Source organism: Zingiber officinale, chromosome 5B (genome assembly GCF_018446385.1).
Source record: "Zingiber officinale cultivar Zhangliang chromosome 5B, Zo_v1.1, whole genome shotgun sequence".
Classification (NCBI taxonomy): domain Eukaryota; kingdom Viridiplantae; phylum Streptophyta; class Magnoliopsida; order Zingiberales; family Zingiberaceae; genus Zingiber; species Zingiber officinale.
Window position 1 is genome coordinate 1487809 of NC_055995.1, and position 15207 is coordinate 1503015.

Sequence of the window (15207 nt, forward strand, 5' to 3'; positions counted from 1 at the left end):
TCATGTGAAGCTGCTGAGGTGACAATTTCATTTTTTTTATGCAATGTGAGTTTCTGGGAGTCAAATGGAAGAGTTTTAGATGAAATATTTAGTTTAGGGAATTTTAAAAGATCCCTTGGCGTTTATTAAATTTTTAAAATGATTAATGTTCATTTTGTGTAGACAGGATGCACAAAACTAAAATGCCAATTTTATCCTTTCATTAGAGAGAAAAGGGTGTTTTTGTTCTAAATTGAAAGTCTTATAAAAGAAAATACTTCTTAAACTATGAGCAATTCACTTGATACTGTTAGAACTTATTATTGGTCATCTTCAAGTTACGTTGGTTAATTCAAATAATAAGTGATTCTTAGGTAATGAAGTATATTTGTAAATGAAGGATATAATTTGGAATGTGATTATTTTAGAATGTTAAGATTTTACTAAATTCTGATATTAATAAAAAAAAATTCTAATCAAATAATATTAAATTATATTTTATTTTTAATAATTTTGATTATGTAATTATTTGATAATTATATAACTAAGATTATACATTATAACTTCACTCCATAGTAATGAATGGAGAATTTCTTATCAAATACCATGACTTCTTCTTCAAATAGATTGGTATAAACTACTTAACAACAATTGTTTAGTTAGCTTTAAGTGGCCTACAATTAAAAGAGTTTTTAATAAAAAAAAATTAATGACTCAAATTTGTATAACAATACTATTTAGAGAGATTTAGCTTCAGCACTCCCACCTCAAAGATCAAAGAGATGGTTATGATGCAATGGTATGGTATTTAAATTGTCACTTAGATACTTACGGTTGGATCCCTAGCTATGATGTATTTATAGAAATTTTTTCTTCAAATGGGACATAACTAAAGGATACTGAGCTTCTGGATTGCACACCCAAGCGCTTCCTATTTTATCCTCGTGAAAATTCCATGTCTCCATCGCTCATGGTGGATAGATTTCCTAGTCAATAAGGGTTCAAATCGCACCTATGACATATTATATATGGAGAGTTCAAAATTTTTATGGGACTAAATTAATCACTTCTAATATTAGTCGGATTGTAAGAGTTAAATATCTTATCAAAAGAAAAAAGAGAAATTTTTTTAGCCCCCGAGGCTATGATAAAAAATGGGACGAGCTATTTAGATAACAAGAATTCAAATTTTAACAAAACATATTATACTTTGGAAGTTTGAAAAAACTTATGATATTAGATCGTCCATTATGTCTCATCCGTGCTTTCCGATTTACTATGGTAATAATCCCGTTTAGAATTAATCAATTTAAAAATTAGATAAGTAGATTGTAAATAAAATATTTCAAATCTTATAAAAAAAAGTTATATAGATGTTTAATTATTTATATAAATAATAATCTATATAAAACTTCGCACGTGTATGTGGTCGATAAAGTACTCAACATGTGAATGCACACAACATTTATCTAATATAAGGAAAAAAAAAGGTTCTTTGTTAGGCGATTAAGTAAAAAAATGTTGAGGTGTTTTCAGTTGAAAAAAAAATACTTAATATAAATTTGTAAAAAAAAAACAAGACAAAAAAAAAAAAAGGAGGCTTAGGTTGGTTCTTACACCAACCTTCTTGTGGCCCCATCATTCATGGCCTTCATGTTGAGCTGACATGGGAAGACGATTCTCTTCGGATCCTCCCCGACTTGAGCTTAAAAAAATTAGTAAAAAATTTAATAATAAAATAAAATAAAAAGGAGGGAGGTTGGGCATCGGAGTGGTACCTGAATGTCTGGAACTGACGACAGTGACGAGGACTCGAGCTTCATTAATGCGGTCGGTTGTAGACCTTCCTTACGCGAAACACGCCATGCCTTGCGGTCTCGGCTCCACCGCGACACCACTCCCTCGCCGCCCTCAGGTGCTCTCTTGTTGCCTGCCCACCGCGGCGTCAGATCCCACCCACTGCCGCGGCACCGTGCCGTGTTCGGACACTGTCCCATGCTGCCACAACGTGCATTTCTCACACGTCCCATCACTCGTTGCAGCAATTCACAATAGAATTAATGGTGGCTGCCAGCCTCCCTCAAGCCATCAGCCATTAGCCATGCCAATGCCATGCATGGGCACGTCGACCTTGGAGTTGACTCGCGAAGCCTCTGAAGAGGCTGAGGTGGAAGTGGCATGGCTATCGTACACTGTCCATCACCCATCTCTATCGAATTTATATCCATCAAACTAGAGATTAACAACGAAACAAGGTAGGATAGAGTAGAGTAGGGTTGGGTTGATCCATAACAGTTCATCAAGGCAATGTATATGATACACAGCATCAGCATTTCCATGGATGGATACGACCATAACTGACTGATCTAGTTACTGAACTAAAAAAAATGGTAGCATTTTGTAGAGTTTGCTAAGACAAAAAAATCGGATATCTTCAGTAAGGTTTTTGCCTAATCATAGATGAGAATGAAAAGAAGAAGAAACGTGAAACTCTATGCTGAAACAGCAGATGGCTTGGGGCTTTTGACACCTCCCATCGTGCCATTTCCGTTGTTGTAAAAAGAGCGCTGCTGATAATCGTCGGTGCGACGAGATGACCCCCGACCGCGTCCAGAATACTCGACCCGGTTTCTGAAGTCATTCCGCCTGTAGCCAAGAGTGGGACCGAAGCCTCCTGCACCACGCCCTCGGAAGTTGTCATTTCTGAACGCCCCTCTTCCCGACTGGTAGCGGCCTCTTCCGTTATTGACATTGCCGATGTTGGTGACCACGCCATTAACAACTAAACAAAAAATAATAAAAACATTTAGCATTATAATCAATGTTTTTAAAAGGTTAAGCCAGCTGAAGAACAAACAAAACAACATAAATCAGTTATAACTTACAGGGGAGTGAAGCAACCCATCCAACAAAGAAGGTAAATCAAACAAGATGGATGGATTACCACGAGGAAGATTGCCATTGGCAAAAATGTTTCAAATATCAAATTCATATTTACCTCATATACTGTTGATTATCTAATAAATTCTTTGTAATTACTTATAGTACAAGTAATTTGAAAAAGGTTGTTAGATTACAAGGTTTAAATTGGTTAGGAGTTAAGACAACAATCCTAATCCAAGCCACCCCAGAAGCAAACAGGGCTTGAAAATATGTTTTGATTGGTATTATTCCAATTTCAGCCAAAAACTTACGTTCCCACTCTTTGCATGTAAACTTTTCTTGACTTCAACTCCCTAATGCACTCCGATTTACCTAATTTCTCTTATATTTTTTAATTAAAAAAGTCCAAAATGAGATATAATTTATCCTAAATTCAGCATCATTTAATTAGAATCACCCAATCGATTCAGTATGAGCTCCGAATCGATTAGTCAAGAGATAAAAGAATCATGTTCAATTGGATAAAAAAATATATTCGATTCTAGTTAAATGGTAAATTTAGGAGAAATTATACCTCCTTTTGGATTTTTTTTAACTGTAAAACCTAATGAGGGCTTTTGTTCTCTCGCAACAAATGGAAAAAGAGTTATGCTTAATTTAATAGAAAATATACTAGATTCTAATTTAAATGTGCTAAATTTACAACGAATTATACCTCCTCTTGGATTTTTTATACCTATAAAAAATAAGGACAATTAGGTAAATCGGTATGCATTAGGGAGTTGAAGTTTACATGCAGAGAGTGGAAACAAATTTTTTCTAACACAGGGACAAAGGAGGAAGTTGAGTTTGGTGTTAGGGAGTTTAGGGCAATTTACCCAAAACTTATCTTTTTTAAAAATTATGAAAAAACATATAATTGCTTTAGGGGAGTTTTATAAAGCAATTAAATCCTTGTCATTACCAAATGCATTATGAAGTATGACTTAAAAATTGGCAATTGCCAGACTAGACTAAGGATACTTATTCACATTTCATTAAGAAATAGCCATATATATAATGATTATTTTAGACAAGACAATGTTGTATGTGATTTTTATGCAACATTGTTTGATCAAAGTGGATAAAGTTAGATTGAGCTTTGATATGATATTTTCTGAAAAATGGAAGCATTGTTTAAGTTTCTACAACAAGATAGGCATTTTCAGGTCACCTTCCCTAGGAAAATAGCACGTCCCCACATGGAATATTTCTGCATTCTGATCATAAAGCATATATTAGATACAGTTGCATCTGATAGGCCCTGAATATAGGATACCATTGAATCAAATATAGCTGATGGCTTTGTTAGTGATACAAACAAGGCTATTTTCATCAAGGTATGTTAATAACACCAAGGATGCATATATTTGGTATTTCAAAAGATATTATTTGACCATGTGTTCTTTACACAGATTTAGCCTGATAAAATAAATAATGAAGTTGAAAATTTTGAAAAAATCCAACATGTGATTGATTTCATAATGCAAGCATTAAATAAATGCAACATCTCTAGATTAATTTGCAGGCAAAAGACACTACTAAACTCCAAATACATTCATTTAACACTTAGTATGATGATTTACATACTCTCTATCTTTAAAGTTTCTGCAACAAATTGTATGGCTGCAGAAATAAGCCTAAGGCATGGCACATGCTAAGTATGATCTTGCATCATGTTCATCGGCACAGGACGTTCTGCATCCACATGGGCTCTTATATGGCTCCATAAAGAATTATTTTAGAAAACTTGTATAAAAAAAACAATGTGCACATGCCAAGTACGATCTTGCATAATTTCAAGGGTAGTTTATGAGTTGTACATTTTGATGGACCTGGTACAGCGGGTTAGTCTCAAACATATCTGATAATGTGAAGAAAGCTTTGTGGTGGCTAGAATGACAAACTCTAGAATTATATTTTAAAGAGCCTAAAGGAATGGCCTTCATCATTCTTAGAATATCTTGTATAAATATCATAAAATTGATGTTATTTTAAGCAAAAACATAAACCCTAGGGGAAACAACAGAATTTGCAGGAATGAGTTTTGATTAAGATAACAATAGAAGCAATCATACTGAAATGCAAAGCCAAAAATTGATCACAAAACAAGAGTTAGAATATGATAGGCAACAAGAAAAGTGCAATTCTTGCCTCGTGTTGTTGTTCTCTTCTCCTCAATGATGGCGTGACGACCACCAATCATGATTGGAGATGCCTACAAGTTTGTGAACAAATCAGGTAGACAGTCAGCATAAACAATTATATTAAACAAGAATAAAAAAATGCAATTTCTTGTGCAACAAAGTACTTTAAAAATAATAATAATAAAGCATGGTTTAAAAACACCTGACTACACACAGCAAAGTATTTAGCATCCTCCGACTCTCATGACTATACACAAAGATCATCATAATTAATTTATTATAAAAAATTATATGTTTTTTTATCATAAGCAACTGTAAAAAATCATGTGACAATCTATACATAAATATAAAACAGAGTCTAACCGAATACAGGAAAAACCATGTTATGTTAAAAAACGACATCACCTGTAAATTTTTACTGCAGCAGTTATGCATGCTAACACATAATTATCAGTCTATGCACGTTGGCATGGTTGCATGCTTACGCATGTCTATCAGTCTATGCATGTTAAATGAGATCCATGCTTACACATGTTATTGATTTGATTAGGTTGAGATTTGAGATCTCAAACTGGTTTTGATCTAGCAAACAATCAGTGGGAACACCCTAGGATAAGCAATTTGTGATGGAACTGATATTGTGGTACTTGTGTTTGTTGTGAAGATCATAACCAAGTGTGTAACTTTACTTTGGGATAACGATGGTCAATTTCACCTTTTGAAGAATGACAAACTTCGTGAACAAGAAAGAGCATAAGGAAGTTTGGAACAGCCAATAGAAGAACAGTCAATAATCTACCTCCCTGCGGATTAAAATGTCAATTCAAATGCTACTGCAAACATGGGTTGACTGATACTCATAATATACTACGCTGCACTCATGATATACCACAAAAAAATAAAATATAAAAAAATCAATCAGTACTCAAGAAATCAGTCTTCTGTAATGGAGAAACTAGTCTTTGCACACTAGGAAGTATGTGTCAACTGCTAGTGTTTGCAATTTGGGCCAAGGATCATGAGATCCTACAACCAAAATTTTGGGGGTCAAGCATACTCAAAACAACTCAGATTTTCGATATATTTGCTCTAAAGCAAGGATCAAGGAGTGACCTCTTCCGATTTAATCAAATCCAATGTTCAATCAAGCACTCACAAATCACAAAGTACAAATTGAACTAACGCCAGCAATGCCTTCCCACGATAAAATAAAGCCTCCTGCCACTTCAACCGCAAGAGATTAGAACATTAACCATCATCACTCTGTACAATGAAACACATTCCTAAAGGAGCAAATCGATGGGCAGGCAACACCATCAGTCCATGTTCACAAACTTTAGGCAAATTATTCCATTAGTGCGTCACTAGAGAGATAGAATATGCCAACCATATTCATGCAGACCTCTCTTTGTTGTTGACACTACAAAAACAATAGTCATGTTCAAATCATTGTTCTAAATTTCGGACTAGGTGTTGGGCAGCCAGCCTAGGCAGCCCTGTGTGGCGCTAGGCAGCCTTGGGTGCTGCTATGTTTGTTTGCTTTTGCACAAAGCGCAGAATTTTTTTTAATTTTTTTCATTTAAAGTCCTAAATCCTATCATTCAGCCGATTTGTCTGCCTCTCTCCTCCAGAAGCTTCTACCCGATTAGTAAGAATTTTTCTATTAATTTATTTTACCGCAATTCATTTTTTCGGCCTCCCGTGGTGCTTCTGGCACCCAGAAGCGTCCCACGACACGTCCGGTGCCGCCAGAAGCTTCCCACGACACGTCCGACGTAACCAGATGCGTCGTGTGGTGTTTTTTCGATTTATTTAATTCAAACAACTCCTCACTTAAATGGGATAGTTTAAATAAATTTTTATAAATTCTAATTAAATTATCCCAATAAAATATATAAAAATATATTTAAAATTAAAATATTTTTATAAATTTTATTAATTAATTTATTAATTCATATAAATTAGGTTTATATTCATAATTTTATATTTAAAATTAAAAATTCTAATAAATATTATTAATTAATTTATATTTTGATAATTTTATATTTAAAATTAAAAATTCTAATAAATATTATTAATTAATTTATATTTTGATAATTTTATATTTAAAATTAAAAAATTCTAATAAATATTATTAACATATAAATCATATTTATATTCATAAATTTATATTTAAAATTAAAATCTTTTTAATAAATTTTGTTAATTCATATAAATTAGAATTACTGATTTATATTTTTTTATTTATTGATTTAAGTGGTCTTAAATCTTAATCATGTCAAATACAACAATTTTATCAATTTAAAAGGATATTGTTTGGAGTTATGCAACATGTTCAGATCATCCAAATATTTTATATATAATTATATCTTAATTATTTTATATATAATATTATAATTTTTTCTTGGACATTCCAAAGTTCCTAAATTTATTCTTAAATCACTTTATAGGTTATCACAATTAAATTATTAACAATAGATTACAATGACAAGCAATCCATCTTCGACAGCATCCGTGACTCAAATCCGGAATTATTAGAAGAAAATCAAATGACATCGGATGGGAGTTTGGGATGTTTGATTGATCCTAAGAACCTCAACAAAGTTCAATGTAAGTTGTGTGGAAAAATGATGTCGAGAGAGTGTCCAAGATCAAGGAGCACATAAAAAATATATCTGAAAATGCACCTGAAAGTCGAAAAGCATCTCAAGATATAAATAAGTGCAACCAAACTATTTTAAAAGGGAGGAACAGAAAGAAGAACAAAATAATAGAAGAACAAAGTTGTAGAGCAGAGGTGACTATTTCTCCAGACCAAAAAGGTCCCGAATTTGAAGGTTGAAATTAAAAAACCTCTTCCACTTAGCCCCATGGATAGATATGCATCGAAAATTACTCCATAAAATGTAGGCTATAGTGGGAGCAAAGTGCTTCGCCAAAAAAATATAAATGAGGTTCTTTTCAAAGAGAGAATTCAACAAGTTGAACAATATGTTGAGAGATGGGTTTATGAAAATGGAATCTCATTCAATGCTATTGATAATGATAGCTTCAAGCAATTAATGGAGGCAATGGGTCAATTTAAACCAGGATTCAAGCCTTCAACTCAATATCAACTTAGGGAGCCACTGTTGAAAGCCGAAGTTGAAAGAACAAAACAAGTGCTGAAGAAACATGCAGATGAAGAAGAATGGGTGTTCGATCACGACGAATGCATGGAGTGATAAAAAAGACGAAACAACTTAAATTTGTGTGTTAATTGCAAGGACAGTACTACATTTTTAGAGTCTAAGGATGAGACACATACAACTGAACTTATTTTTGAGTATGTTGACAAGTGTGTTGAACAACTAGGAGCTCATAATATTATTCAGATTGTAATAGACAATACCACCAACAATATGACTACAGCTAAATTGATGAGAGAAAAACAACCCGAGTTCTTTTGGAGTTGTAACTCACACTATTAATCTCATGCTTGAAAGTATTGACAAACTTCCATGATATAAAAAGGTTATTGAGCAAGCCAAGTCTTTTACCATTTTCATTTATGTTCACCGTAAAACTTTGTCATTAATGAGAAGTTTCACGAAGAAGAGAGACATGGTCCAGCCAACAGTTACCAGATTTGCATTAAATTTCCTCACATTGCAAAGTTTGATTGAAAAAAATCTAGTTTAATGACCATGTTTACAAGTGATACGTAGGAGAAATATAAATGGTCAAAAACAAAGAAAGAGAAATTGACTTACTCTAATGTGATGAGCATGAGTTTTTGGAATGATGTGACACTTTGTTTGAAAATATTTGTTACTTTAGTAAGAGTTCTTCGATTAGTAGATGGAAATAGAAAGTCATGGGTTTCTATACGGGGAGCTTCTTCAAGCTAAAGAAAATACCAAGGTGGTTTTGAACAACGTGGAATCAAATTATCAACCTATCATAATGATTATTGAGTCAAAAATGAAGGATAGACTTGATACATCATTGCATACCACTACCATTTTTTTGTTGAATCTCTATTTTTAATATAAGGATAGTTCTATTGCTCTTTATGAGGAGGTTGCGACGGGGATTTAAGAATACATGAAAAATTTACATGCTAATGAGTTTGATACAATTATTAACAAAGAATTTTCAAAATATAGAGACAAGACTGAGTTATTTGGAAAAACACTGGTAGCAAAAGCATGTGAAAAGAAAATGATGATGCATTTGATCCATGTGCATGGTGGAGTACATACGATGCTCACACGCCTAACTTACTAAGAGTGGCATTGAGGATACTTTCGTTAACTACAAATTCATCTAGGTGTGAAAGAAATTGGAATGCATTTGAAGGGGTAAGCATTAAACTTTAAGTCTTAAATTAAAGTAAAGTGTTAATTTTTAAAGTTTATATTCATGTTACTAACTATAATATTTACTTTCTCTTTTTCTTTAAGATTCAAAAAAAAATAGGTTGAATATCAATAGGTTTAACAATCTAGTATTTGTCCAATTTATTATAAGATTGTTGAACAAACAAAAAAAGAGAAAAATAAAGAATGTCGATGTCCTTCTTGCAAAAGATGTTTCAAATGCACAAGGTTAAATTGTGGATAGTGGGGGAAGATAATGAAATTGAACTAGGTTCCAGGCTCACTTGGCAAATGGTTGATAAACCAAGTAGAGCAGATGAAAATCTACAACCCGAAGAAGCTCTAGAGTGAGAGAAACTTTATGACGATGATTTTACATTCGAAGAAGAAGAGGATCACAATGATGATATTGAGTTTGTGTCCAATGAAGAACAAGTTGTTGAAAATTATGGAGAAAAAGAAATAAAATAAATATGTAATATTTTATTAGTTGTGTAATTTTAAACTCATTTTAAATTTAATATTATTGTGTTGGAGTTATAGTATATGATTTATTATGTAATTTATGTTGATACCGTGGAATCCGCCCAGCGATGCCTAGTCCTCGCCTAGGTGGCCTAGGCATCGGTCTAGCACCTAACTAGCATCTAGCAAATTTTAAAACCTTGATTCAAATAAAAAGTGGGTAGCAGCAAAGCCAGCTCACCTTTATGATTAATTAATAAATAATAATAGTAATAGTCTTTATTACAGAAGCTTTGTCAAAAGATAAAGCAAATAAAAAGTGGGTGCATTTATTAGTTATCGATTATTACCCAACAAAATGCAATTAGTCATCAAGCATTTCAAGTATAAGAACAATACAAAAGTAGTACAGTGATAAAAAATAAGTATAACTGAATTAATGATCAATTAAAAATACCTAGTGTTAACAATGAAAGCGCAATATCTCAACGGTTATCAAGATATTAAACTAAGGATAATACAGGGAGTCAGGGACCACATATGACATCTGTGTCCTACATATGCAAAAACATACTTGCCCATGTAAAATGGATTAGCTTGAAAATTGACATGAGCTACCTTATTCGGCAGGTTGTAAGTCATAACTTAAAAGCACTATCTTGAACACTTTGACAAGTGCTATAGATACTTTATTACACATGTTAGTCCTTGCATATCCTGTATGCACTATGCAGTGGGTCAATTAAATATCACCAGCACACACTTTTTGAAATCCTAATCTCAAAAATTGTTACAAAGCAAACCCCGTCAATGACTACTTTATGCAAATTTTCTAAAAGTATGATATCCAAAAAACACACTAACACATAAAACTTAAATTGGCCATTCCTATATTCAAATTTGCCTTTGGATTCTAGTGGATCCCCATCATCTGTTTTCTAGGTGCCAAATCATATTGAATAACAAAAGAAAATTCTGGAGCCACTATCCGAAACTCGGAGACGAGTTAGTAAATGGCATCATGCACAAACCATATCAAATTGCTTCTGGAAAGAAATTGTTCGTTTAAGTATAACAGAATAATTGATAACAGATTATAGTAATGTTGCATCAATAGAAGCAATGTAATATTCACAAACAAAACCAAGATAAAAAACTTGGATTACAGTACCTCAATTGCAGCTTGCATGGACTTCAAGGAACTAAATTCAACAAATCCAAAACAGTACCTCTCAACCTGTAAATATAAAAAGAAGTGAAAGCAAGTAATAAAAAATGAAAAGAGAATCTCGAAATTATCATTCAAAATCTTAAAACATAAGAAACCTTATGACTTCTGACTTGCACACCACTAGGCTTAATGGCTCCAAATTTCTTAAATTCCTCTTCTACTTGCTCAGCAGTTGCATTCAAGGGTAAGTTACGAATGTAAATTGAATGGCCCTCTTCTGTGTAGGTATGAAGAGAATAAAATGCAAAATGAATATCCAGAATAAATCTAGCTCATAGAACAGAGTGTAGAGCATGCTCCAATCAGACCTTCAATGATGTTGCTTTTCTCAGCATCATCATTTCCATAAGGATTAGAAGTTTCAGTGGGGTGAACAGGTGCAGATGCAGGCGCAGCCACAGGTTTCTCTGTGTTTGCTGGAGCCACCTTTGCACCGGGTGTTGCATGAATTGGCACTGGTGAAGGGCTCCCTTTCATGACCTTAACCTATTCAATTTCAAAAAAGCGGACAGCAAACAGGTTATAGCATGACCAAGAACCTTTCATAACCTTTTTTAAGGTCATGAAAGGGAGCCCTTTTATATATATATATATATATATATCATTAAAAAGTGGACAGCCAGGAAAACTTCTTACAGAAAACATTCTTACACAAATTCGGAGCTACTTAAATTCAGCAATAGACATAATAAAAAAATAAAGAAGAATGCCCATCAATAGAACTGGTTATAGCATGATACCCAAAACAGGTAAACCAGCATGAACAAAAAAGGACAAATAATGATAGAAAAAAGGCGACTATATAAACTAACCACTTGTTCCTAGAAATAATTTCTGCAGCAAAGTTAATAACTCACAATTGATGCATAAGACTTCTTAGGTGTATCATCTTGAGCCCCCAAAGTAAAAACTTCAAAAACTTGCTGTGAATTGCTCTCATCTACATTAGCAGGAGGATCCACAACAATACCATCTTCAGCACCAGATCCTTGATCTTCTGATTGGTCAACAACTTCTTGATCACCAATATCTTCTTCAAACAGGGGAGATTCTGGTACATGATTCTCCTGTGTACTGAAATCTACCAAAAGGATAAAAAGAATAACACAGTCAGAAGGACAACAAAAATATGCAACCAATAGATCTAAATGTCATACCTGTTTCAGGAGAAGTAGATGTTTTAGGGACATCATCATTTGTAGCACCAACCCATATGTGGTTCAGTTCCCTTGGTTGTGTTTCATTCAAAAATCTGAAAACATCATTCAGTACAAAGTATCCACCAACTTCCTGAGGAGCAAGGAAAAATGACTGCGCAAATTTCTTCCGAATATTATCCTGTCCAGTAAACGATCCAGTAACTACAATAAGCAACCCACTCTGGAATGAAATTTGTGAATCTACAGTCTCAATCTCGGTGAAACAGTTTCTAAAGTCCAGCGACATAATCTTCTCATTGATGGCCTGCTCCATGTAAAACAAAGATAACATAGATTGTTATTTGATAGGAAAATGTTGATAGAGCTTTGTCAATAACAGAAAATCAAATTGATATCAAATAGGATAAAGCATGTTACGAGAGAATACAGATGAAGAAACAAAAGGAAAATATTGAATACAAAAACATTTGGATTCATTTCATACAAAGATTGAATAACAAAAAACTAATGAATGCAATTTTACCATAAGACCTCAGGCATTGCAAAGAACAAATATCATAAAATTGAATTACAAAATAGTAAGAAAATAATATCTACTTTCTACACACAGACAAATGTGGAAATTTCAACATTAATGCAACATTCATTTATAGAATATATATGCTAGTATTATTTATATCAAGACCATCAACTTGAGGTCTATATTACAAAAAATTTTAGTGAGTTTCAGGATTACTAGAAAGATTAAATTATGAAACATACATGTGAGTCAAAAAGCTGTAAAATATGTTAAAAGAAATCCCCAATTTACTTGAAATTGTACACTTGATATAAATTCCTACCTCACTTGGAAATTAATTTCCATTCTAAGATATATTTAAAAACATGTATGATCTGATCACAGATCATATTAATCATAATCCATCATCGAAAAATATAGATTCAAACTATGCTTGATTAAGAGATTTAAAAAAAATCCTTTACTTCAGTTTAGAGTTGAAATGAAATGGACTACAACATGTCACCATTGTTTCTATCTAACAATAGGACACACACGGAAACACCAATGCCTTTATCTTTGTCGTTGACTCCAAGTCTAAATGATCCCAAGGCATCTGAGAGAGGAAGAGGAAAACAACATTGGTACTACATGAAGAGTTGTAAGGGTGTTAACATTTACAAATTGCTGCTGAACACTTAGTCTCCATGCAACAAAATTTCTTCTAGGATGTCATCCATTCAGAAATTCAGCCTCTTTAAACTCTCCATTTCCATCATGCCTCAGGAGATTTTATCTTTTATTCCATTTTTCATGATGGATTGTTTTAACAGAATTGAGTTCAATTTTAAAGGGTCGAACTTAATGACTAAAGAATTTACTATTTATAGAAGTATATGATTTGTATTGGATCAGATCGGAATAATCATGTTTTATACAATAAGACTGCGTATCTTGTGAATTTAATCCGATTTGTACTAATACAAGTTAAGTACATTTAAATGCATATAACGATTTTTCATTTGTAATCATGATGTTACTGAGAGTGCATAAAAAAACATACAATTTGACACAAACACATTGGAAAATAATCCAAATCACCATTGAGCCAATTGTTCCTGATATTTCATTCAGACAAACTTAAATAAATGTATAGTTAGATCTAATTAGATCACACAAAAAACTCTTGTTATATCTTTTAAAAAGCATACTTGCAGTGTTGTCAATGAAATCATCTGTCCATCAGAATTCAATCGGTTCACCATGCTAGAATCCTGATAAAACTTGAAAACTATTTCTGGAGATTGATGAAGTATGTGATAATACTGTTGTACAAAGGCATTTCCAATCTGCGAAGTCAATAGAAAAATATCAGAATTTAGCAGAGGAATAAGACACTTATAAGGGACTAATTCATACCACTTGCGGACTTGGAGAAGGTACAAGGGATGTAGTGGGCAAAGCCATCTCTGATGCCCGGAAAACCTTCAGAAGTAGAGACATTTTAGTGTAAGCCATAGCAAACTTCCAATATAAACAAACTGAGGACATTCTTAAATACATTACAATGAAACATTGAATCAAGAGCAGAATATTGAAACAACTTCAGAAACGAAATAAATTCAGGTTCTAGTTATCCAAACTCGATTTTTGAACATCGCAAGGCGACAATGATTAATCAATTTGTCAACAGACATAAATCATTAAACCAAAACCTTTACAGCAAAACTGATGCTGACACATTTATAACCGAGCTGTAATAAAAAAGGCAGTTATTTCAGCCATCTAATCTAACTCCAATGATGCATCAGCCTCCTGGAGTGATGGATGACTTAGGTAAACTCATCAGAGTGCAACCACGGATCAATACTCGTTATCATCAAATAAGGCAACAGAAAACCAAAAGACTATTTATCCAGGGTAGGCCAGCAACTTAAATCAGGTTCAAAACCCTAAAATCATCCCATAGTTGGTAAAAGGAAGCACAAGTAAAGAAAACGATATCAAAACCCTAACCGGAAAATACCAAAAACATCTACATGACTAAGATCCGCCAAGGAGGTAAACCGGAAGCGAATGTGACAAAACCTTGCCGACAGATCCTTCTCTTTCCTCCGAACTCTTTCTATTAAAGAGAAAGAGACCACGAGACTCCCCGTCGGAACCGATCAACCGGCAGAGATAACACAAAAAACTCTAAACGGAATGAAACAAAAAAGGAAACTTTTTCTTCTCATCTGAACGGAACCGACGAAGAGAATGCCGGAGACAAAACTACCTAGTTAGGGATCGGGAGAGGAACAATAGGGCAGAGTCCAGGAGAGAGATCAGCTTCGACCGGAGCCCTATGAATCGAGGGGAAGCACCGCAGCCGCTGGGATTGAGATCCAGAGCGCTGCGGGTGCCGTTGCTTCGAACGAACGATAGAAGGCGGAACCGGACG

General features: G+C 33.6%; 1 protein-coding gene across 1 annotated transcript; it reads right to left on the reverse strand.

The window, feature by feature from the left end:
* Positions 1 to 2321: 2321 nt before the first annotated feature.
* Positions 2322 to 15205, reverse strand: LOC121983862 (nuclear transport factor 2-like). The gene is made up of 10 exons (XM_042536521.1): positions 15043 to 15205; positions 14184 to 14249; positions 13976 to 14113; positions 12263 to 12569; positions 11963 to 12186; positions 11414 to 11591; positions 11201 to 11322; positions 11046 to 11111; positions 5056 to 5119; positions 2322 to 2761 (listed from the first exon to the last, which is right to left on the reverse strand). Exons 2-10 carry the CDS (start codon positions 14229 to 14231, stop codon positions 2472 to 2474), a joined length of 1437 nt encoding a protein of 478 aa, XP_042392455.1. The 5' UTR covers positions 14232 to 14249; positions 15043 to 15205; the 3' UTR covers positions 2322 to 2471.
* Between the last annotated feature and the right edge of the window lie 2 nt (positions 15206 to 15207).